The 24,934-nt window shown below is 46.2% G+C and overlaps 1 protein-coding gene across 1 annotated transcript in view; it reads right to left on the bottom strand.

Moving 5' to 3' along the window:
- Window positions 1-311: 311 nt before the first annotated feature.
- The window catches only part of FAM124B (family with sequence similarity 124 member B), a 256,588-nt gene continuing 231,965 nt past the window's right edge, over window positions 312-24,934 (bottom strand). The window contains exon 3 of the mRNA XM_085634402.1: window positions 312-1,093. Within this exon, the coding sequence (XP_085490528.1) occupies window positions 437-1,093 (657 nt within the window). The 3' untranslated portion in view covers window positions 312-436. The remainder of the gene's footprint in view (window positions 1,094-24,934) is intronic.

Below are 24,934 nucleotides of genomic sequence, written 5' to 3'. Positions count from 1 at the left end.
TGTAGGTTTCTTCTTGAGGCATCTTTGACTTTTTTTGTTTAAACCATTTGGATCCATGTATATCAATACCTTTATATGTTAAAATGATAATCTAACTAGGCCATAATTTGACTTTAATCAAATAGTTTACCCTTTTCTTTGCTTCATAATTCAGGTACTTCAGCTGCAAACTTTGACCCTGCCTTGATGTATATATTCAGTGGCCTTGATCATACCATATATCTACAGTGTATTTTGACTCACTATGAAACAACAAAAGGTAAAGGTTTGACAAAAGATTTTATAAATATACACCGTGAACACTTAGAGTGTGAAAATCTTACAACAGATTTACACTTTAATCAAGAAGCCCCTTCATGCTCCAGTACTTCATTCTAGAACAATGCCTTCACGAAATAAAATGTCAAATGAGCTCTTCCAGCACATTCATTAAAATTCAAATAAAAAATTCTTCGTCTTCTTCTCCCTTATTCCCATGGTTTTCTGTAGGAGACTGTGTGTGAAGCTCTAAGGTCCCTTTTCCAACTCCTTTATATGCGTTGACACCAATGGAAGAATTATGGGGTTGATCCTTACAGCGCCGTTGGTTGTGTGAGCCAACCACCATGGTTGGAAAGTCTTGTGGCGCTGAATGATAGGGAAGGGTATTGTATAAATCGCTTGAAAACCATGTTAGGGGTGAGGGTCTGCATTCAGAAAGCAACACAGTAAATCCTGTGTCAACGTTTGTCTCCTCCTCTTGTGTTTGAGTCTTCTTTTCTTGGCTTGAGATTCTCTCCTTGGACTGTGTGGTGCAGTGTGTCGACACTGCCGGGCTGCTGCACTGTGACGAGCAGTAGGAGCCACTTCTTGGCGTGCCGCAGGGGCTCTCTGAAGTTAAACTTTCACTATGGTCCCACGCCTCAGCAGAATTTTGATTCTTTCCAGGTTGAAATGCCCAGTCTTGGGTGTCTGATCTCATATAGACATTTCTATTTTTTCTGTCTGCAGTTTCTTTGTTTCGAATGTAGTGTCTATGTGGTGCATTTTGATCCGTTGAGCTTTCTTGACGCGCAGGAAGAAAGGTGTCTTTTCTGCTTGTGCTGCCTTGAACCTAAAAGCAATGCGACAAACAACAAACAGTTGGGGGATCAATGATCATCACTGATTATGTAGGCACTGGGATATTGACAATTCTACTTGGATGAAGAAAAACCAAAGAGCAGTAAGCATTTTTGGACGCCGTATGCTTTCAAAACAGCTTATTTACTTGTACTTCTAGTTCTATCTGAGTTGGTACATGCATAAATTACTACAGTCGATTTCTTTCAAAAAAGGTTACCTACCTGTACTTTTTGAGCCCAATGCAAGTCCCAGCAGGTCACAAAAATTAGTTGCAAATCGTGCGCCATATTTTTGTGACCTTTCTGTAGCTTTGCGATGTGACCTATGTACTAACAATTCACATCTCAAAATTGGTACTTGCAGGGTTTTGTAAAGTGATCTTCCTAATGAATATTAATTAGGCAGGTTGCAATATGCAATCCTGTGTGACTGGCTACAAATGCAGGGAAGGAGGTCTGCAAAGGACAACACACCTCAGTCTCTTCGTTTACATACCCAAATAGGAAACATTTGTTTGTCAAAGCAGCCTGTGCCATTAAAGGAATAGGCGTATCTGTTAAATAAAAAGAGTTTCCTGTCTGGTATGACAGCAGGGGCAGCAGACACTGCTGCCATCTAATTACTACCATTTTCTGAGACTTACCCCTTCTGAGGGGGGTGAGTTTTTGGCGGGTATACCTACCTTCTGCAAACAATGGATTAGCTTGCTGGTTTTCATCCAACAGATTCCTAAGAGTGCCGATTCTGACAAGCGGTCCAAGGGCCTCATCTACAAGAAAATTATGCAGCGCTGCACCACAAGCCATTTAGCTGCGCCGTCCTGCGTCATTTTCAATGCAAAGGGATGAGTTGTATTAACAACAGTATGACATTTCCCTGTGCTTTCCCCTTCGCTGTGCACAATTGACTACCATGCACCAACACAGGCACCCTTGCGTCATTTTGTAAGGGTGCCTGCGCTGCGGGGAAGATTGTTTTTGTGCAGGAAGGGGCACTTTCCTGACAAAACCAATCATTAATAGCATTTTCCTCTTTCTATGTGTGCTGCTTTTTGCAGCACGCATAGAAAGAGGAAAAAACAAGGACAAATGGAACTATTTCTCCTAGTTGCACCATTCCTACGCCTCAATTGGGAAGGCGTAGGATTCTGATGCATTCTCAGTTTTACAAAATGTTGTAAATCTGGGAATGCGTCAAGTTCCATGGATGTTCCGTGGGAACGCCCACAGCAACACCAATGGAATGCCCCTTTCACGCAGAGTAATGCCTGAAAGGGGCCTATATTTACAAGGCCATGAAAAGCCACGCAGGGTGACTTTACATGGACTTGTAAATAAGGGCAAGCCCATTGCACTGCCGGTTCGTCAAAAAAAGTGATGCACCGGTGGCACAATGGGCTTGTAAATAAGCCCCCATGTGTGCTATGTGTGGGCTGTGTGATCTCCATGCATAGATGGCAAGCTAAACTTTATCTAATATGCGTACATAGCTGCTATGGAAACAATCTTTCCAAGTACCCAATCTAAGTGGAAAGGTAATAAACCGAATACCATTGATTCCAGTCATGACTTTTTTGATTTTGATATCGGTCCTACCATTTTCAAAAGTTTTTCAAACCATTTTTTCCCAAACTTTAGTGTTTTTGATCAGTATGTTCCGCATTTGGCTACTGTGATTCAATAGCTTCACTGGCATTGGTCATTACGTGTACACACTACCACGCAAGTTTTCCTCTGCTTCACCAGGGTTCAGGACATATTATCTTCCAAAAATCAACACTGGTTATGGCAAACAACATACGGATGCTTTCAATGCCGTCTTAAGGCAGATCAATGTTGATTAATAGTTTTTCTTATTTCAAGATAATTTGCATGCTCTAACACAATGAAGTAGTTCTACGCGATGCTTCAGCTTTCAGCGCATAAACCCATCCGCTTTCTCAAGCGGAACGTCAAAGTTTAGAATATTTATGTTTTTGAAAAGCGCACAGCATCTGATATCTTCGGTAAACAACCTTTACAACGCAACTTTTACAACGCACTACCATTATAACGAAACGTTTACAACGCAAGTGGATTTAGAACGCATGCCATTACAACGCAAGTCTTTACATCGACTTGCGCTAGATGGCGTGCTAACATTACAAATAGTGTAGTTTACTATCCCATCACCTTCCCTACTGTTAAGTGGACTGGAGTTGGAATAGTAAATTACGCTTTTCTAATGTTAGCACGCCATCTAGCGCAAGTCGATGTAAAGACTTGCGTTGTAATGGCATAGCGTAGTAACATCGCAGTCGTTGTAAAAACCGCGATGTAACTGCACGCGTTGTAATGACTCGCGTTGTTACGTCATGCATCCGATATCTTACCCTTATTAGAAGAGGCTACTGAACTAGTTGAGTGTAGCGTGGAAAGTTCCATCTATTTTCCATACCTTTAATTATAAAATTATGTTTTCCCAAAAACAATGTAAGCACTGGTCTTGACATCACTTATTTTGATACTAAAATTATACCTTGATTTTTTTTTTAAGTAAAGGGAGAATGCATGCCCTAGTTTACTAGTAGCAAGCGATGACTTTCCACTCATGTACTTGACACAGTGAGATAAGATAAGTGATCACTCAAACCTAGCACCAGCCTCTAGGTATATGAGACTTTCACAGAGTCCTAATTGTGAGAGACAAGAAATGGCTTAGAGATGATCACAGATAATCAAAGAGCCTAAGATGGCCAGTGCCATCTGTGTGCCCCTGTTCTGGGGAAATGTAGTGTTGTAAAGTTGGTAAATTACGGTGCAGACTAGGACAATAGGAACTGGTCGAGGATCCAACATGGACTTTATCAGTCCCCAGCACTTCACAACATGAAGTCTCAAAATAAGGAGAAAAAAGAGATGATTAGAAGCTTAAGTAGTGAAAAAGAAAGAGGGCCCCTGCCTCTGGGCATTTTAGCAAGAGGTTCCTAAAGGCATGCATCACTCCATTCCCAGTGGTAAGTACATTGCAGCCAAGCCCTGAATTCTCAGATGTGTACCAGGGATTAACATTGGAAATTGGGACAATATTGGACAATTCACACATTATTTAGAATAAGACCCAGTGAAACAGCTTTTCCTTGGGATCATTCATATTAATTATATAATTTGATAAATCATATAAATTGGCACTTTATAGTGGAGTACATATTTAAAGATTATATGTTCCACACATGCACTGCTACAAGTTGTAAATGCATCAGCAGTTCAATCTCTTTAGACAATGACTGTTACTAAAAGAAAAATGGCAAATTTTCAGTGGCAATGCATAAGAAATTTCACTCATCGGAGACCATTCTGAGTACTGAAAGGGGATCTCCCTGCTTTTGTCCCTTATTTCCACAAGAAACAGGAGGATTATGAAACTAGCTGTTAAGGAGTCAATAACAAGCATATTCCGTATTTAAGGATTCTCCAACTTCAGACATGCCTGCTAAATTTAGAACAGTATTACAGTGGAAATAAGTGTATCAAAGGTTATTAAGATAAAGTGAAATTATGCACAAGGCCGGCTTTAGTGGGGGAGTGACTGGTGCGGCCGCACCAGGCGTTGACCTGCAGGTAGGGCACTGACCTCTGGGGCGGCACTGTGTTTAGCAATACCTTACGATTTAAAAGCACTTGCTGCAGAGATCCTTGTGGTTCCAGCTTTCAGGCAGCAATAAAAATGTAAATACAACTCTTGTGATTGATGTTCCTGCTAGAGAGAGAGAGAGAGAGATCAGAGTTTTCTCTAATGGCAGTTTTTACTCGCACTACAGTAGCACAGAGGGTTAATATACCTGCTGCAAAGAACAGATCTGTATTTTATGTGGACAGCTGATTGGATTAGTAAAGCCAGCCTTTACCAGCTCTTTAAAACAAATGAAATCTATGTGAGTGAGGGGCTATGGCGAGATGAGGGGCCCTTTTGCTGGATGGTAGTGAGGGAATCCGAGGAGGAGGTCATGGTGGTGGGGGGGGGGGTGCCAAAAAAGATTGTCGCACCAGGCGCTAACAAGCGCTAAAGTCGGCCCGATTACACAGATGGGTATTTACGCTTGAGTGTGCGTGTGTTAGTATATATACATATTTGTATAGTATGAACCAAAAGCCAGTGGAATGTTGTACAGAATCAAAGGCAAATATACAATTAGAAAGAGATAAGAGGAGTCCTTCTGAAAGTGGATTTAGGCTTCTGCAGTGTTGTGAAGTAGTGTTCTTTAAAGAAGTGTCTCTTCAGTTCTTGTAGATGTCTTTAAGAGGGGCCAGTGTGAAGTCTGGATCGCTGTCGATCACTGCATTTGCACCATCAATGGGATAAAGTGTGAGGTTGAACATCAGTTCTAAAGTATCTTTCCAGGAGAATCAGTTTCCCTTTCTTGACGAGAGAGAGCTGGTATTGTTGCAGCGTGGAACATCAAATTCCCCCTTCGTCACAGACCAAATACCTCAACAGCAAATTCACTCATATACATTCATTGGTGGGGCCCATAACACCAATACTCACACTTCGTTGATCTGCTTCCCTAGAGGAATAAGCTTCCAAACGCTCACATGAAAGGAATACCTTAACTTACTCTAAATACATTGACTTCAACCCTAAGATATTCCTCTCATAAGGAGATGAATCATTTAGTTGTTCTCTATGATTTTAGTGATTAAACTGATCTTACTATACACTACTTCTTATCCTAATTCTCTTCTTCAAATAATCGACACAACACATTTGTCAATTAATCAAATATTCTTTATCTAAGAAATATTGCAAAAATCGTTAGAAATCATCATCAGCATTGCAGAACATCATATTTACCTAATTTGGCTAAAAGTCGTCCTCTAAGTCAGTCAGGTCGGGGAAAAATCTTTATTCAGCAAAGTTAGGCCGCAATTTCAGTCTCTCAAAGATTCAGGATAACAGCTGTCCAGCAGTGTCACCGTCCTCTCCGTCAGCATAACGTCAGGAAATCGAGTTCGTCAAAGAAGAGCGAGTTTTTTAGTTCAATTCCCTACCTACTTTTATAACGAAAATAATGTCAAAAAGTATCAAGATCGAGGTTTAGAAAGTGCTGATTGGTCGACTTGGGGTCGCGGGGTAAAGTTCTCAGGGTGTCCATGTAATGAACTCATCGCACTTGCTGGTTCCGGTTTTAAATCGTTCGTTGTTTTTGCTGCTGGCGAAGTTCCCGGAGAGACCTTTGAAGGGTACATGTTCTCCCGGGGTCAGGTCCAGGCCACTGCTGCTGGCAGTGATGCCTGCGCACTTCACCCAGAACCTGGTGTTGTCAGGGCAGTCACGTTCAACGTCTCGTTCAGCCATCTTGTCTAGGCCGAAATGGGCAACTTAAGCAAAAGAAACTCAAAAACTTAATTAAAACATAGAAATGGCTAATAAAATGTTATCCCTTCGCTAATACCCATATGTGTGTGTAATTATCTAGCAGAAAGCAACACTCAAGGCGGTTTATACTCACTTAATAAAGCACAAATCACAAATACATCACCAAAGCAGCATATACCATGCAATATCTAATTTTCTACTATTAGTATGCGTACTCAAGTTAGTTTACAATTAATATAGCCATGCAAAGTGCAATTCCCACGTGTAATTCTTCTGTTAGTATAATTGATAAGTATTTCACTGCAAACTAATTAATAAGATTACTATTAGTTAATTATTCAGATTAATATAAACATGCAGAATGGCGGGGGGGGGGGGGTATACAAAATATTTTCACTACCCACTCCAGCAATCTCCCCTTTGGTGATTATATCACCACACCAACCAAAAATGTTGTATCCCTTTTACGGAATTTTTTTAATTGATTTCTTGTTTCATTCATATTTCAGTTTCCCCTGTTTTTTCTCTTTTGCTGTTTTATACATGCTTTCCTTTATCTCTTCTAGTTCTATTTCTTCAAATTCTCTTTCTTGATTCTTATCCCTTCTCCATAAGTTTTCTCTTTTTATTATTTTCTGGTTTTTATTCTTTCTACAACAAATACAACCTAGTCTAATTATTAATACTAAGGAAATCACACATGTTAATGGAAATAATATCTTACCTATAAATGTACTACCTAATTTTACTACAAAGTCTTTAATAGCTGATATTTTCTTACCAATCTTCTCCCAGACACCTTCAACCTCCAGTGGTACAATTTCGTCATGCAATTCTGTAATATTCTCAATATAAATTTTCTAATCTCTACTTTCGTCAGGAATGTAAGTACAACAATGTTGAACTTTCAGCATTCCACAGACTCCACCCTCTTTTGCCAATAAAATATCAAGGGCAAGTCGATTTTGCATTACCATAGCACGCATGGCAACCATTTCTGTATTTACCAATAAGAATCCTCCAGCGGTGCTTGTTTGAAAGCAATCCACTACTGTTGAAAGTTTTCTAATTTTGTTTGCATTCAGAGAAATTCCCACTGCGGGTATCAGTGCTCAACATTCCCTATATTAGTTATATTATCACTATGTCCTTCTAATGTATCTACAGTAACTTTAAATGAAATTAATAAAGCAAGAATACTCCAAAGAAGCATTAATAATCCTGTACAACAACAACGCATTTTGCACCATCTTCTAAGGAAGGTACATCTACTTTTGCTACTTTCTATGTTTGCCATCTTTTCTAAAATGAGCCGTGTCTTTTGACTTAGTCTCTTCTACGTCACCACTAGTTTCTAACCCAAGGCTTCTAAGCACCTACGTGGTTCTACCAGTTTTTGTATTTTTCAGTATTTTATTGTCTTTCCATCAGTAATTTCTTGTCTCATTCAGTTTGGCATCTCATCATCTTTCACCTTCCCTTCGTTTTGAACATACAGGTTGTCCTGAACATCCGCTTCTTCTCCAATATCGGACAAGATAACTCTCAGGATTTCCGATTCTTCATCTTCCTCAACCACTTTCGGTACAATCACCTCTGGATCTCCTTGGCTATCTGCTTCTTCTTTCACTTCAGGCAGGGCCACATATGTCCATTCCAGTGATTTATACTTCTGGTTAGGTTTCCTTGTTCTTTGGCTTTCTTTAACTACCGTTTGTTCTTCTCCTTTCGATTTTTCCTGACTCGTTACTTCATTCACCTGTTCAGCTCTTGGTGAATTTACACGTGTCAGTCGATATCTCAGTCTCTTTATTTTGTTTGGCCACACCTCGTCCTTTGCCGCTCTTTTCAATTTACTCCCTTTAGCATTCTTTTCAGTTCTCCAAGCTCTCTTTCTCAGAACTCGGCCTCTGGTATTTCATCTTTGCTTTCCTCAGACTCGGTTTCAACTTGCTTTTTACCTTCAACGATTTCTTTTTCCACCACTTCTTTTGTTTTCCCTACTTCTGTCCCTCCTCGAATCTCCGACACACAATCTTCCTGCTGACTACTTGTCCCTGCTTCTAACTGGATGTTGGATTTCCCTACACCTCCTTGGGGGTCTTCCGCAATAATCTTTCCCTCTCTCTCTGTATCTGGCACCTGTCCATCTAAAGGTGTTGTTTCAGGTGGAATTTCTCTCAATCTTTCATCTGGCACTTCCTTCTCATGAATCTCTTTTATTGTTTCTCCACTGTCCTTTTCTTTGTTCTTCCCTTGTTCTTTCTTGGAAGAGTGTGCTCTTTGTTCTGTCTCTGAGTCTGAACTGGTATCAGAAATCTGTAACCTTCTCCTCAGGGAATTACTTCTGGGGACCAAAGTTAAACTAAGCTCTGTCTCCTCCCTTTCAGGGTTTTCTTTTTCTTTGTCTTTTGGCTCTCCGTCATCCGACTCAGTACTGGATTCTGATTCATCAAAATACTCCTTTTCTTTACAGTCAACTGGATTTGGGATTCTCAAAGTATGACTTGCATGGATCCAGTTCTTCAATCCAGCACACTTCACAGCTGTTGTTGTGGTCAAGATGACTTGCCTTGGTTTTCCCCACCTGGGAACCACACAGTTTCTTCTTCTGTGTACTTTTATCCTTACCCAGTCCCCTGGGCTTAGATCATGGGCTGGCTTCTTTTCAAGAGTGGTGGCATCCACTCCAACCTGATGAAACACAGAATGAACTGCGTCAGCCAGTTTTTTCAGTATTCCAACACCATGTCATCAGTTATAGTCATCAGCTTGTTGACTGGTATAAACACATGTCGTGTTGGAGGGAGGACCACCGGGGAGTCGGGGGGGACTACTCCGGGGCACCTTCCTACCGCAAAGTTATAGCCGAGCGCCGCTGAGAAGCCTCCTAGGAGAGGTCCTTCTCCTATGATCGTACTAGGCCCAGTAACACCACCACACAGGACTCCGTATCAGTTGGTTCTTTATCAATAGTAGCACATTCAATATTTACAGTAGGATCGAGTGATCCGGTAAGAGTCTCAATGTCCTTGGAGGGATAGGGTAGCGGGACAGTCTTAATACCAGCCAGGTACGGGAAGGCTCTGCGCCAGACCTTGAGTGCTGGTCTCAGAGCGGCTCGGACGTGGAGAGCCGCGACGGCGTCAGCAGGGCTCGGGTGGTAGTTCCGCTTGGGTCGAGCCGCGACACAGTCAGCAGGGCTCCGGTGGTAGGTCCGCTTCGGTCGAGCCGCGTCGAGGTCAGCTGGGCTCTGATGGTACGTTTCAACAAGGTCGGGCCGCGACAGCGTCAGCAGGGCCCCAAAGGTTCGTGAAGGTCTTTAAGCACGGTGGAGCCGCGACATCGTCAGCAGGGCTCAGAGTGTAGTTTCAGGGTGGGTCTTTCTCCGTAGGGTCAGCCGCGATCCGATCAGCAGGGCTCTTGACTCCGGGATACAACTGTCGTCTTGTCGCCGGATCGCCCCAGATATAGGTCTGGAGCCGTTTGATGTCCAGACCCTTGCCCCAGGAGGGCGGAGAGGCCGGGTAGGGCGCGGCCAGACACCCAGCAGGAGAGGCGCCAGGCCCCAGAAAGCTGTGGGGCGATCGCACCTAGGTGTGGAAGGACGGTTGGGGGTCCCATCGATACTGCCCTCCGCCGGGAGTGGGAAGGGCTCACGTGGTATCCCCCGGGCCAGGGGTTGGCGCCTCGATGTCGGGCCTCGCTGGGACCGAGGCCGGGTGGAGCGGGGTCACGTAGGTGGTTACGTAGAGTCACATACAATCCAAAATGGAGGAGCCCCGAGGTGCATGGGACCTCGTGCGGCTTAGCGAGGAGGAACAGGACCACGCCACGAGGCCGGCTCCAACATGTCGCATGGCACGTCCCATGAGGATCTCATGCGGACTCAAACCAGTAGTTCTGTCTGGAATTGATCTAATAGTCATGAGTACTAGAGGCAAGACATCGGGCCATTTCATACCTATAGCTAAACACATTTTCCCTATTCTGTTTTTGATAGTACCATTCATTTGTTCTACTACACCAGAAGCCTCTGGTCGGTAGGCACAATGCAGTTTTTGTCGTACATTCAATGCTTCAGATATCAGTTTTATAATCTCATTATGAAAATGTCCTCCTCTGTCTGATTCAATTGTTACTGGGAAACCAAATCTAGGGATAAATTCCCTCAACAGTCATTTTGCCACTGTCATTCCATCATTTCATTTTTTTGGGAACGCCTCTACCCACCTGGAGAATAGGCATACTATCACCAAGACATACCTCAACATGTTACAAGGAGGCATCTCAATGAAATCTACTTGCATTCTGGTAAAAGGTCCTCCCTCTCGACCTATTGTTCTTAGACTCACTACTGTCTTTCTTCCTGGATTGTATTGCTGACAAATTAGACATCATTGACAAATACTTTCTGCTACAAGCCTGAACTTGGCATTATACCAAGTTTGCTTAAAAGACCTAATCATAGCGTCTCTCCCTATATGTCCCTGTCCATGATACATCCGTGCCATGGCAGACATCATGCTATCAGGCATAACTGGTCTTCCATCTCGATAGACCCACACATTACCTTTTTCTCTTGGTGCACATCCTGCTTTTACCCACTGCTTTACTCCTTCCTTTCCTGCTTCTTCCTGTAATTGTCTTACCTCTTCCCATGTTCCCACAGTGTTAGTAAACATTTTCGTGCACAATATTGTGCCATATCATTGGCAAATTTGTTTCCAGTGGCAATGTAATCACCACTGCAACTATGAGCAGCACATTTTACCACAGCCAATTGCCTAGGCAGCTGTATTGCCTCAAGCAACTTTCCAACCACTTCAGCATTCTTAATGGGAGTTCCATTTGAGGTTAGGAAACCTCTTTGCAGCCAAATTTGGCCACAATCATGGACCTCCCCATAGCCATACTAGCTATCAGTTATCACAGTCACTCTCACACATTTCCCAATCTTACATGCTCTGGTCAGGGCAACAAGTTCGGCTACTTGGGCCGATCTTACTCCTTTCAAATAGGATGCTTCCATCACTGCTGCAACTATCCATACCGCATATGCTGCACTCAGCACTCCATCATGTGTTCTCAAACAAGATCCATCAACAAACATGACATAATCACTTTCTGGCAAAGGTTCATCTTTTATGTCAGGTCTTGGTTTTGTACAGAAATCAAGTACATCCAAACAATCATGATCTGCTTCATCTCTTACCTCCACATGCTCTACGTCAGGCAACAATGTTGAAGGATTCACATTCACACATCTCACAAGACTCACATTTGTTGCACCCAAAATGACCTTTTCATACTTAGTCAGTCGGCTGTGCGTCATATACTGAGTACGACTTCTTGTTAAAAGAATCGCCACATCGTGAGGTACAAACACTTTCACAGGGTATCCCATCACAATTCCCTCACTCTGTTCCAAACTTCGACATGCAGCAGCTACTGCTTTCAGACACCCAGGAAGGGCTACAGCTACTGGGTCCAACATGGATGAAAAATACGCAATTGGTTTCCTCAGTTTTCCATGCTTCTGTACTAGAACAGAGAGTGCACATCCATTTCTCTCACTGCAATACAACTCAAACTCCTTGTCATAGTCAGGCATTCCTAATGCAGGCGCTTCACACAATCCTTCTCTCATTCTCTTGAATGCTGCCAACTCCTCTTTGTTCAAATCAATTGGATCTCTCACATCACTTCTTGTCAATCATACCAAAGGTTTTGCTATCAATGAAAAATTGCCTAGCCACTGACGACAATATCCAACCATTCCCAGAAACATTCTCACTTCTCTTTGGGTCATTGGTGGGCTCATTCTTTTTATGATCCTGATTCTGTCTATGGTTATTTTCCTGTGTCCTTTCTCAATGCTGTGTCCCAAATATTGGACTCCTTTCTTACAAAATTGTAATTTCGTGTGGGGATACTTTTAATCCTCCATCTGCCAAATGATTCAGCAAGGCTACTGTGTCTACCTCACAAGCTTCACGAGTCATCGATATATTGTACTAGTACTGAGTTTTCAGGCATTTCTAGACTTTCCAAAGACTTTTTCAATAGCTGATTAAATATTGAGGGGCTTTCTGTATACCCCTGTGGAATTCGGCACCACGCCAAAATACGCTCACCGAAACGAAATGAAAAAATGTGCTGACTGTCATGGAGCAATGGGATGGAAAAGAAAGCATGGCACAGATCAATCACTGTATACCATTCTGCGTCATGAGGGATCTGATATAAAATCACAGATGGATTCGGTACAATGGGACAACATGGTACAACAATTTTGTTTATCTTTCTCAGATCTTGTACTATCCTGAACTTCCCACTAGGCTTTTTCAGTCCCATTATTGGTGAATTACATGGGCTACTCATTATTTCTCTCAAAATTCCTTGTTTTATCATTTTCTCAATCACAGGAGTAACTCCTTCGATTATTTCAGGTGTCAATTTATATTGTGGGACATTTGGGTAACATACTCCTTCTTTTACAGTTATTTTTACTGGATCTATATTCCTCATCAATCCTACGTCTTCTCCTGTGAAATCCCACACTTCTGCTTTAACAGATTGTTTTAATTCTTTTGGTAGTTCATCAGGGTTAAATACAGCATAGGTTCCTGTAACCTCTTTCTCTCTATTTGCCATTGTCATTTTCTACAGCACATCATCATCTGGTGTTTCAAAGGCTATTCCACCTGGAGTACAAAATATGGTGCAGTTCATCTTGCACAATAAATCCCTACCTAACAAGTTCACAGGACTGGTATCGCACACTACGAATCAGTGCATTTCAGAAAATTTCCCTACACTAACTTTCACTGGTTCTGTAGGGTAAGTTTTAATCTGTCAGTTGGATACACCAACTACTTGGATCGTTTCATCCGAGAGAGGAAGATTCTTGACATCAGCTGATCTAACAGTTGATCGAGTAGCACCAGTATCAACTAGGAAAGTAATATTTTCACCATTAACTTTTCCATCTACAAATGGGCCTGTCTGGTCTACTTCTAGAGTTGCGCCACGTACGCACTCTTCTTCCTCCCTTCGGCACCGATAATAACCCTGTTCTGAATCGCTTTCATCGCGTTGCAGCCAATACTGCAAAGCAGCGCTAGCGCGTTGCGGTTTATTTACCTGTTCTTCGTTGTGGAATCCATTCTCCTTACTATACTTCTGGCAAATTTTGTTCTGTGGAAAAGGTGGTTTTGGCACCTGATTCTGTTGTGTTACACCCTGCTGTTGTCGTTGCCGTTGACCACTCACCTCATTCTGCACCTGTGGATTCAATGGTGGATTTTCATCGTTAGTACTTGGAGGAAATTTACACTCGGATTTCCAATGCCCTACCCTACCGCAATTATAACACGGAAATTTCTTTTTAGCTTCCTCAATATTCCCTTTATTTTTCCCAGGATTAAATTTTTGTTTCGACCCAGCTTGTTCTGCTAATTGTGCTTCCTGTCTCTCTGCTACTTTTACCTGTGCCCACATAGCCTTCTCTTTCAGTTTTCGCTGTTTTGCTTCAATTTCATCACTGAAATATTTAGCATGTCTCAATACTTCATCTATTTTCTTATTTTGCCAATCTACCGTATGCTGTTTTATCATTTCACTAATTTCTGGACGAAGTCCATATACAAATCTTTATACGAAATGACTCAAATCCTTGTCACTTAAATATTCATCTCCACTGAATTGTTTAAAGGCTAAAATTAACCTCTCATAATAGGCATGTACAGACTCTTTGCTTTCCTGATGTGTTCTGTCAATTTTCACCCAATCTGTCTCTTTAGGGGGTACGTTGTTTTTCAAAAATGCCATAACCTGTTCATATTTCTTCATTACCTCGGGGTCTGGAGCTCCTGTGTTTGGATCCCTTGGGTATTCCTGTGTCGGCCAATCTATTACCATTTTACATTCTGTCCATAGATCTGCTGGTACTATTATGTCAAACAAACTATTCAGATCAATCCACAATACTTTGGATAATTTAAAAAATCTGTCCACCTGTCTATACCACTCGACGGGTTTTTCACACAGTCGAGGGAAGTCATTCGTAAATGACAAAATATCCTGTCTAGTCCATGGGACATGTACATATCCTCCTCCTGGAATCTCTCTCATAGGGCATTCTGTCACAACCTTCTCTTTTTCTCTCACAGGGTAAGCTGAAAACGTTTTGTCAGAAACTTCGTCTCGTTTACGATACCATCTGCTTTTCCATTTGTCCACATCTCCCCATTTTCTCAACAAAATAATTATCTCTTTAATCTGACCTATTCGTCCTGTGGTATTCATGTTTTTAATGTCTTTTTCGGTGAAATCTACTCGATAGGGTTTCTGTAGTGCTTTTACCTTTTCAATATCAATACCCATTTCATTTGCCACTTCTTCTAATCTTTCATGAAGACTTTTTGCTCTCCATGTTATGGTTTTGCACAGAAATAACAACTCCTCATCTTGGTAAGTTTTTAACTTTTCAGTCGGGATAGTTCCTACTATTAATTCTTCCAGTACCATTCGTAATTTGGCCACCTCTATTGACTGGGATTCTTTGTCTTTCTTTTGCAAGCTTCTCAGCCATTCACTCAACTCCTCTGTTGATGGTCTTATTGGCTTTTCTATATTTCCTTGTCCAAAATCTTTTTGAGTTTCTGACATTGTCTCTACCATCGTCATACGCTTTTCTGCACAGTTGTGACCTAAAAACGGGTTATTCGAAAAATTCGGTTCAATCCTACTCATAGTCTGTCTCCATGGATTCTCACTCTGACTCATTCTTGGTTGTTCAACCAGTTTACTACTTTTATAAGGGACTGTCAAACAATGTTTGCTATCTTTCTGTTTATCAAAAATAGGCATTACTGGACCTATCGTTACTGGAACAGTTACCGCTTCTAGATTCTTAGTCAATTCTCTTATTTTCTCGGTTAATTCTAGGGTCGTTTTTGCTAGTTCTGCTGAATTTTCTCCATCTAATTTTCCTCCAGACTTCTTTTCTACCTCTCTAATGGGATTGTTTCTTCCCAAATCTTGGAACTCTGGTTCCGATTTTATGATTCGTCTTGTTTCTTTCATTGGGGCACTTGGGCTTAATATTTCTGGTTCTGGTCGATATGGAGGTGGATTCTTATAGAACATATCATCAAGAACATCATCCTCTGATTCATTCACTCCATACCCTCTCGATTCCACATTATGCCTCTTTTCTACACACTTTCGTCCTTCATTCTCTCCTGCAGTTCTTACGGGAAACAAACCCTCAGTCATACTTGCATTCTGCCACCTTCTCATTCGATCATCATGCGTCTCATGTCCGTAGGATCTGCCAAACAGGTACCTATATCCTCTACCGTTTCTCTGTCGTTCTCGGTCATGCATCTCGTCTTCCCACTCCGCCAAACCCTCAAATTGTGTTGGTCTAGGTCTTGGTTCTAAATTCATCATTTTCTCTCTCAAATTTCTCAAAACAGCCAAATTAAATGAACCATGTTCTGGAAAAGCCAACACTCCGTCCTTCTCGGTATACTTGACCCAATTATCTAACCAAATACAAGTGTGATATCCATATTTCGCAACCATAAAGGGTGCAGGGGTTTTTGGTGGAGTAAGCAACTGTCCTTCCCTAGTTATGATCGGTTTGTCCTTCTTAAACCACTTCCTAATTCTACCAAACCATGACTTTTTCTCCTTTTCTGGTGGATCGTAATACATTTTCCCTTCTTTCGTGTTTCACTAGTCTCTTTTACAACTATACCGCTTTTCTGTCCAATGGTAGCGCGACTCACACTAACGCACCAATCCGGAGCGTTTATGTCACTTTTACATTTCTCCAATCCCAGCGCGACTTTCACTAACGCACCAATAGGAAGCGTTTACGTCACCCTGTATTTCTCCACTCCTAGCACGGTGCACACTAACGCACCAATCCGGAGCGTTTTACGGTTCTGACCGACTGTTCAATCCCAGCGCTCCTGCTCCTGTCTACCCCTCCTTCACAAAAGTAAGTAAGTTTTTGTTTCAATTTCTACAATTCTGTTAGTAACAACATAAAACGCCACCATTGTCCGCTTCGCTAACCAAGGAATAGCAATAGACCTTTCTCACGAGAATTCCGTCTTTCCCGAGAGCAGCGCTTACCTCTGCCCTACTACGGAATCATTACTTCCGTTGATAAAGTAGCACATCCCTCTACCTTACCCTTCTAACAAGCATTAGCTAACCGTTTCTCCAGAATTAAGACACATAGGTGCCGATTCCGATCCGTTAAAAATATTCCCCGTACGAATCGTATCCGGATTTCTTTCCGTACGAATCGTACATGTCCCGTACAAACTGGCAAGTACGATTCGTATGTGAAAAAATCCATACGAATCGCATTGGGAAAATTCCCCGACACGTCCTCGGGTCGGAAAAAGTGTCCGACATGTCCCTGGACAGTTTTACGTACGAATCGGGAAACTGAAGTCCGAGCGCGCAAGTACGATCCATCCCGTCTGTCCGAATGCACAACCGTATGGAAAAAGCACCGTAAGGTGCGAACTCCCATAGCAACTATGGAGACGTCCAAATATGTGACCGCATAGGTGCCGAACAGCCCCCCAGCACACCCCCCACGTACGCGCCGTACCCCAGCACCCCCCCATGTCCGCGCCGTACCCCCCACCCCACTCCCGTAGGTACGGAGCGTACCCCCACCCCCCGTAGGTATGGAGCATACCACCACCCCCGTAGGTACGGAGCGTACCCCCACCCCGTAGGTACGGAGCGTACCCCCACCCCGTAGGTACAGAGCATACCCCCACCCCCGTATTTACAGTGCGGACCCCCAGCGCGTAGCGCTGGTGGTCTGCAGCATACCTACGGGGGTGGGGATACGCTCCGTACCTACGGGGTGGGGTTACGCACCGTCCATGGGGGGGTGTGGGTACGCACTGTCCATAGGGGGGGTACGCACCATCCATAGGGGGGGCTGGGGGTACGGCGCGTACATACGGGGGGCCGGGTGTACGGCGCGTACATACGGGTGCTGGGGCTACTGCGCGTACATAGGGGGGCTGGGGGTATGTGCTGGGGGACGGTGCATACATATGGGGGCTGGGGGTATGCACCGTCCATATGGAGGTGGGGGTATGCACCGTCCATACGGGGGTGGGGGCACACACCGTACCCCCAGCACCCCGTATGTACGCGCCGTACCCCCAGCCCCCCCATGTACGCGCCGTACCCTCGGTTCACGTATGTACAGCATGTACCCCCAGGCCCCTACACCCTGCCCGTACGCACCCTACTCCAGGCCCCTACACCAGCACCCTCACCCAGCCTTGCGCATGTACGAGTCGTACCAAGCCATAGCAAATGTGAGCACTGTACAACAACATGGCCGATGTACGCACCTCACAGACGCGAAAAACACACGTACTGAACCAGGACACTGCAAAACACCACAAGGAGTGTCAATTCGAATCGCACAACACCACAAAACACGTCCAACAAGTCCAAATACATCCAAAACACCTACCTGCAACAGCCGAACAGGTAAACAGAGGCCCAAAACACAACCACTCTTTATAACACACCCACAAATGGACCAATAAAAAGAGCCCACAGACACAAACCAAGAGCCTTTGCAACAGACCCACTGCTGCCAGACCCCACAGACAACCCACAGCACCATCCTTGAACCTTTACTAAAACTTACACTTGCACACCTTCACACAACCACCTTCACAAACACCCCCTCATCACATTCACACACACACCTTCACAACCACACACACACACCCACAACCATCCACACCCACACCCCACACCATGCCCACAGACAGGAATCCAAAGTTCACAACAGCGGAGCTGGAGATCCTTGTCAACGAAATCATCAGAGTCGAGCCACAGCTCTTTGGAACATTGGTCAGACAGACCAGCGTAGCAGCTAAATCAGCCATGTGGTAGAGGATCATCGAGAGGGTGAATGCTGTTGCGCCCATCAGAAGGACCAGGCATGAATGCCAAGCCAGGTGGGACGATCTGCGGAGGATGGTCCACCGCAAAATGACAGAAGAATACAACCAGGGGAACATCACTGAAGGTGGCCCGCCCCGCAGACCGGTACACTACCATCCCTGGGAGGAGAAGGTGATGCGCACGCTGCCGCCGGTGGGAGTACACGGAGTAGAAGGAGTCGCCGAGCCTGGTGAGTACACAAACAACTCACCCCACATGGGGGGAACCGCATCAACAACCCAACTCACAATAATGCACGTAACTACCCCAAAGCCATCACCGGACACAACCACACAACCACACAAAATAGGCACATACCACTAGCGGCTCCATGCCCCATGCACCAAGCAAGGCCATGCCAAGTCACAGGCCACATAAAACACCAACACAAGACAGGATGTCCGTGATGCCGGGAGGGTGGGCCTCCAAAATCACATTGTACAACTCAGAAGCAGACACCAATGCCCTCAGCCCATATGGCCTTGGGCAGAGCTATACAAACAGTGTGTCCCGACACTGTACTGTGTCGCCTGCAAATGGCGGCCGCGTCGCAGGATGACATGGGTATGAAGGCCCAATTTGCACATAACAGCAGCTAATGAAGAGGCATCACTGTGAAAGAGTGTCAGCACACACCGCCGCTGCAGCGCAGACTCAGAGACACTCTGCCCAATGGGGTCCGGGAGATTCTAAACAAAGCCACATGAACAAGCCAATGGCCTTTGAAAGACCTGCAAAGTGTGTGTGCCCAAGAAGCTGGGCTGAGGTAACAGAGGGTGACAGACAGACGGGGGGAGAGGGAGAGAGAGGGAGGAAGACATAGGGCGACAGAGGGCGACAGAGGGTGACAGAGGGCGACAGACAGAGGGAGGGAGAGGGAGAGAGAGGGAGGGAGACAGAGGGAGACAGACAGAGGGAGGAGGGTGACAGAGGGAGGGAGAGAGGGAGACAGAGGGAGACAAAATCACCCTTGGGTGGTGTGGGCATGTCCGCTCATCAGCAGGTGGACTGTGTGCATGTTGACAAGGTCTGGCAGTGCGTGAAACACCCCTCATTCGTTTGGAAAGCACTGGGCCATATGTCAAACTGTGCACGAGTCGATCCTTGCTGCAGGCACAAACCTAACCTCACACCCAGTATACCCACTCACTGTGTTTGTTAGAACCCAGTCACAAATGCATAAGTTACCTACCTGCATTCTCCAATAGACATGACAAAGCACCATTTGGCCACGTACAGTGCAACACGTAAGTCGGTTCTGCAGCGCTCGCTACGCACGCTCGCTACACTGCTCACTGCGTTCAAAACTGATGCAACAACAAAGAGTGTGTCACACATAGGAAAAGTGTTGACAGCTGTGGCCAAGGGACATACCCATGCACCATGCACAATGCACAGAGACTTGCCAAGTACAGACAAGGTAGATGACACTTGGCCCTGCTGTAGACAGCACAAGGCAAACCTGTGACCACTGTACACTCAAACACCAACTCCACATGCCACCTACCTACCACAGGAACTCACATTCACTGTCATGCCAGCAGGCACCATGAGGGGATAGACACATCACCTGGTAGACCCAATGACAAATCACACCACACCCAACAGCATGCCCGGTCACACCCCCCCCCCCCTTACACAAGCACACACCCCCGGGGCAGCCAACACAAATTGGCACTCCCACAATGGATATGTGACACAACAAGACCAATCCATAGCCAAATAAGCATCCCAACACTCATTAGACAGGCCAAATAACCAGGAGTACATATCAATCTGTCCCCCGCAACATACCCATCCACAAGTGCACTGTGAGAGGAATGCTAGACATATCCAACTACCCAGAGGAACTGTGCCAACTTGAATATGTATGAAACATGGATGACGCATGAAACACCATTAACATTGTCTCTCCCTCACACAAAGGGCAACGTCGTCGATCTCCCCCCAACACTGGGGGGGAAGAATCACAGGACCAGGCTCGGCGTGACGATGATCCCACCGGCAGCGACGACTCTCACCACACCGTGGATGACCCCGACCAACCTGGCCCCTCTGGTGCCCAAGCACCGGCAGCACCTGCAGCACCTGCGTCAGGTACAACTGTGCCAACCACCACCCCCATTCCTGCCACATCCCAGGATACACACAGGAGCCCTGCTCACACACAACGCAGCCAGCCTGACCAGGAGGGACAAGGAACTCCGGGCACCCAGGAGGAGGGGACCCCGCAAATGCCATCCCTCAGGGGTCCCGGAGACCCGATGTGCCCACAACGGCAGGCCAGGCTCAAGTGGGCAGGGGTGGTGGGAGTGGAGGACGGCGGAAGGCGCGAACCTGACCAGACAGCTGAGGAACCCGTTATGTCACACGTCCGCAACATCCTGGACACATACCGGCATGACACCAGGGGCATCAGTCAGGTAGTGGAGACCCTCAATGAGATTAAGAACATGCAGGCTGAGCAATATGCCAGTCAACAGCAACACCAAGGACGGATGGAGGCAAGACAGGCTGAGCTTGTGGCGGTGATAACGGACATGAGCCGTTCACTCCGTCGGATTGCCGAAAACATGGGCAACCCTCGCTGTGCCACCAGGCGAAGATCAACACCAGCCACAAGGAGGGATCAGGAGGAGGAGGATTCGTCCGACGGAGCATCACAGACATCATCACGGCCTGCTTCTGAGGGTCCCCCGAGGAAGGTGGGTCGTCCACGCAAAAGACCGTGAGAGTCAGCGGACCATCACCATCTCCCAGGCCAACTGGGCTGGCACCTGGCCCTCTGGCGCAACAGTAGCACCTCATCCAATGACATTCTCTGCCACATGGACTTGCTGGTCACTGTCTGACCAATGTTGACAAAGACTGTGGCATGGACTCTGATGACTTCCAATGGCAAGGATCCCAACTCCCCCTGTGAACTTTGGATTACAGACACCCGGCGAGCACCTCTTTACATCCCCCCCCAAACACGTACCCCACCACTAATAAAAATCATACAAATCACGAGATGATGCCGTCATTTTGCATTATTCCATAACATGTGTGTGTTGGAAAGTCAAACCATGCCTGAGTTTTGAAGTAACTCCAACCATGCATACCCTGGGGTCTGAGTCTGGCACAGGACACACATGGGTCACAATGTATCATCCAATACAGACATGGAGCACCATACTCACCCGTGATGGGCCCAACCAGCTGAGGGGGTGCCTGTCCAACTGTGGGGACAGACCTATTTCGAAGAGCAACAGTCATGCGCAGAGGTCAGGGATCATGTGGAGTGTCCTGGGGTGGGAGTCCCAGGTATGTGTAGCCAGGTGGGAGAACAATGTCCTGCATGCAGGAGCCAGGTGGATGTGGAGAATGGTGGCCAGGCCAAGGTTGGATGCATGGAGATGGCACAATGGGGTCTTGGATGACAGTGCCACAAGGTTGTGTTGGGGTCGTGGGCTGCATCCTGAGTGTGGGCGTGGATTGTGAAGGTCATCCTGCAGCCGACAGTGAACCATTGCAGCTATCTCCGTTGGACGGTGATGTGGCTGGGTTGCCGGATGTTAAAGCAGAGCTGTGCAGATGCACCCTGGATGTGGACAAGTATCATGGGAGTCGTAACGTACTTCTCCCTAGAGTGCAGGGTAGGATTAGACACGGATGTTGTAGTTGACCTGGGGGATGGTCTGTCTTGCCTTGAGGTGGATCGAACTGTGGTTTTTGTGCATAATGCAGAGTGTGCTGAAGCCTGAGGTACAGATGCTGGTGATCAGCATAGCACATGTGAGCAAGCAATCCATGATGCACACCAGCTCGTGTGCGTGGACACTGTGTGCCTGTACAGGGCCCTTGCGGTTGGGACACAAGCAGTTGACCCAGCTGTAAGGGGACAATCCGCAGATGAACACCTCAGTCGTGTACAAGTCCAGCATCAGGTGGCCGATGTTCAGCCATCTGCCAATGGATACCATGCATTATTCAATATGAGAACTGGCAAGGACTGCGTCTTTGGGGAGGGTGAGGAGCACCTGGCTGGCAATGGGACACCAGATGATGATGAGATGCAGTGCGCATTGTGAGAAGTTGGCCTGATATGTAGTGCTCACTATTCTAGTGATCACTGTGTATCATTCCAAACGACCCTTATTGATGATTGGTTGTAAGTCAACCTTATAGACCAGCTATCCTAGTAGCGTGGATACGAGCAGTCTTAGGCTAAACTCTAGAGGGCGTGTTAAGCCAGCTGTTTACCATCACATATACCCCTTGAACACCAAGTGAAAGGACACCACACAAGTTGTTATGAAAATAAAGGATATTTATTTATAACAAGACTACCCTGGCTCTTTATGAGTCAGGGAGCTAAGCACACTACAAAACTCTTAGGAAAATACTTCTGGTTGCACAATTTACACAAATGCCCGAGGGGCACGGGAAACCATCTACACTTACAGGGAAATGCGAATGGATAGAGTCTGGAGGTACTGATTCCGGAGTGTTCCGATCAGTGGGACTAGACGAAAAAGGAACTGGACACTTGTAGAGCGAACCTGCGATGGAGCACTGAAATGCTCAAGTTACCTAGCCCAGAGGCTGCGGCTGCGTGAAGTTCGGCAAGATGTTGGGAGTCCTCGTGTAGTCTCAGGAGCCTGAAAGAAGAAGTTGCTGGCAGGCGACCAGTGTCGATATTCAGCGAGATCCAAGCCTGGATCGGTGATGAAGGAAACCTGAAAGCAGAGGGGACTCAGTTCTCAACCGCTAGCCAGCGATCGTGTGGGTACCAGGAGGGTACCGGCTGAAGTCACCTCGACCAGGTGAGTGGGTGACGTCGGACTCGGCTGTTCCTCGGACCAGGAGGCGCGGCGGCGACCAGGATGGAGGGCGAGCTGTCCCACGAAGGTGTCTGCTGTCGATGATGCTGGGCCCAGGAAGGGGCAGCGGATCTTGGCAGTGGCAACCCAAGCGGGGAAGTCACGATGGCGTCGGGAGTGGACCAGGAGGGTCCGTGGTACTCCTCTGTTGGAGGGGAGCAAGAGCCAGTCTGGAGCAACCAGACCGGTGATGAAAACAATCTTGGAGCGTCGTGTAGAGGGCCACAAGCCGGTCGGCAAGTGGTCGGACAACGCGGTGAACAGCAAGGAGCGGAAGGGCCCCCACGCAGATCTCGGGGATGCTGGGGAGGCAGACTTCGATACTGGAGCTGCTCAGGGTTAGGGCTTCTCAAACCCTAGGTGCACTCACTCGAGGGTCCCTCGGTGGGCGTGCTAGATAAGCGTCGTGCAGGTTCTGAAGATGGCCGGTCCCGCAGGTCTCGTCACACCTACGACTCTCAGCTGGGCTGATGAGGTAGGTAAAAGGTCAGAGATGGCAGGGACTCGGGTCTCGTCGAGCTGGGCAGTCTTGATCCGTAGGAGAGACTTACAGCAAACCGCAAGCGCTTAGGTGGTGCCTGCTGGTGCAGGGTGGCTACTCCTTAGCCACAAGGGAGAGTCTTCAGAAATAGTCAAGAGTTCCTTTCGTGGAAAGTGGTTCGTGATTCGGAGTTATCCGATTATCTGATTATCCAATTTGGGAAGGGGACTCGCTCCTACCTTTATTCTAAGAAAAAAGGGGTTGGCCCGTGACTAGGTTCTACCTATGGGTGGAGCCAGGAGGGGGGTGGTTACACCCCTATCCTTTGTCCGGCTTCGCGCCAGCTCAGGGGCTGGTGTGCCCCCAAAACTGGTTTGAGCCGGGCTATGCACAGTGAGCACCGGGGTGCCACTTGCAATCACCTTCCTTTCAGCCCTGCCTACCTGGAATACACAAACCCTGTCTGGGATGGTGCTAGCACCGCCCTCGACAGGAAACCCTTTGTCCAAACTCCCTTCGCTGGAAGGTCTCCCAGCAGCAGGAGGTCAGACTTGTGTCTGGTGGCAGCATCCATTTTGTGATGCTGAGGCTTGAGTAAACTTTAACCGGGGTTCAAGGTTACTTCCATGTCGTGCCCCTCTAGAAGGGGGGAATGCTAACCCCGTCGCCAGAACTAGCGAGGGGTTCGTATTCCAATTCGTATGACACCTTACTCGACATGTGTAGGTGATGCGATGCCCAAGTTAGCAAATAACCACAAGGATTATAATGCATTTAAAATAGTTGGCCCGCGTCACCATGGAACGGCTATTAGGACTTGGTTCCGCAAGCCGTCGACGGGCTCAGCTCGCGCCAGAGCACCATCCCACATGACTCCCTGCACTCTGCCTTCAGGATTGATAAGGCCTGCCATAGGAGTGACTGATAGGAATCCATGTGTCCATTTTAGGGTTAGGTGTAGGAATACTACACCTACAGCAACGGGTGATTACACCACGTGGCCCCAGCTGTCGTGCAGCCAGTTGTGTCAGATTTGGGCGGCCATTCCAGGGGTGGCATAATACATGCTGCAGCCCCTGGTAGGCCCTGGGTACACCGATGCCCTGGATAC

The sequence above is a fragment of the Triturus cristatus genome, chromosome 11 (assembly GCF_964204655.1).
Source record: "Triturus cristatus chromosome 11, aTriCri1.1, whole genome shotgun sequence".
NCBI classification, from domain to species: domain Eukaryota; kingdom Metazoa; phylum Chordata; class Amphibia; order Caudata; family Salamandridae; genus Triturus; species Triturus cristatus.
Note: the sequence above shows the minus strand (reverse complement) of the source record. Positions and strands in the feature narration are given on the sequence as shown.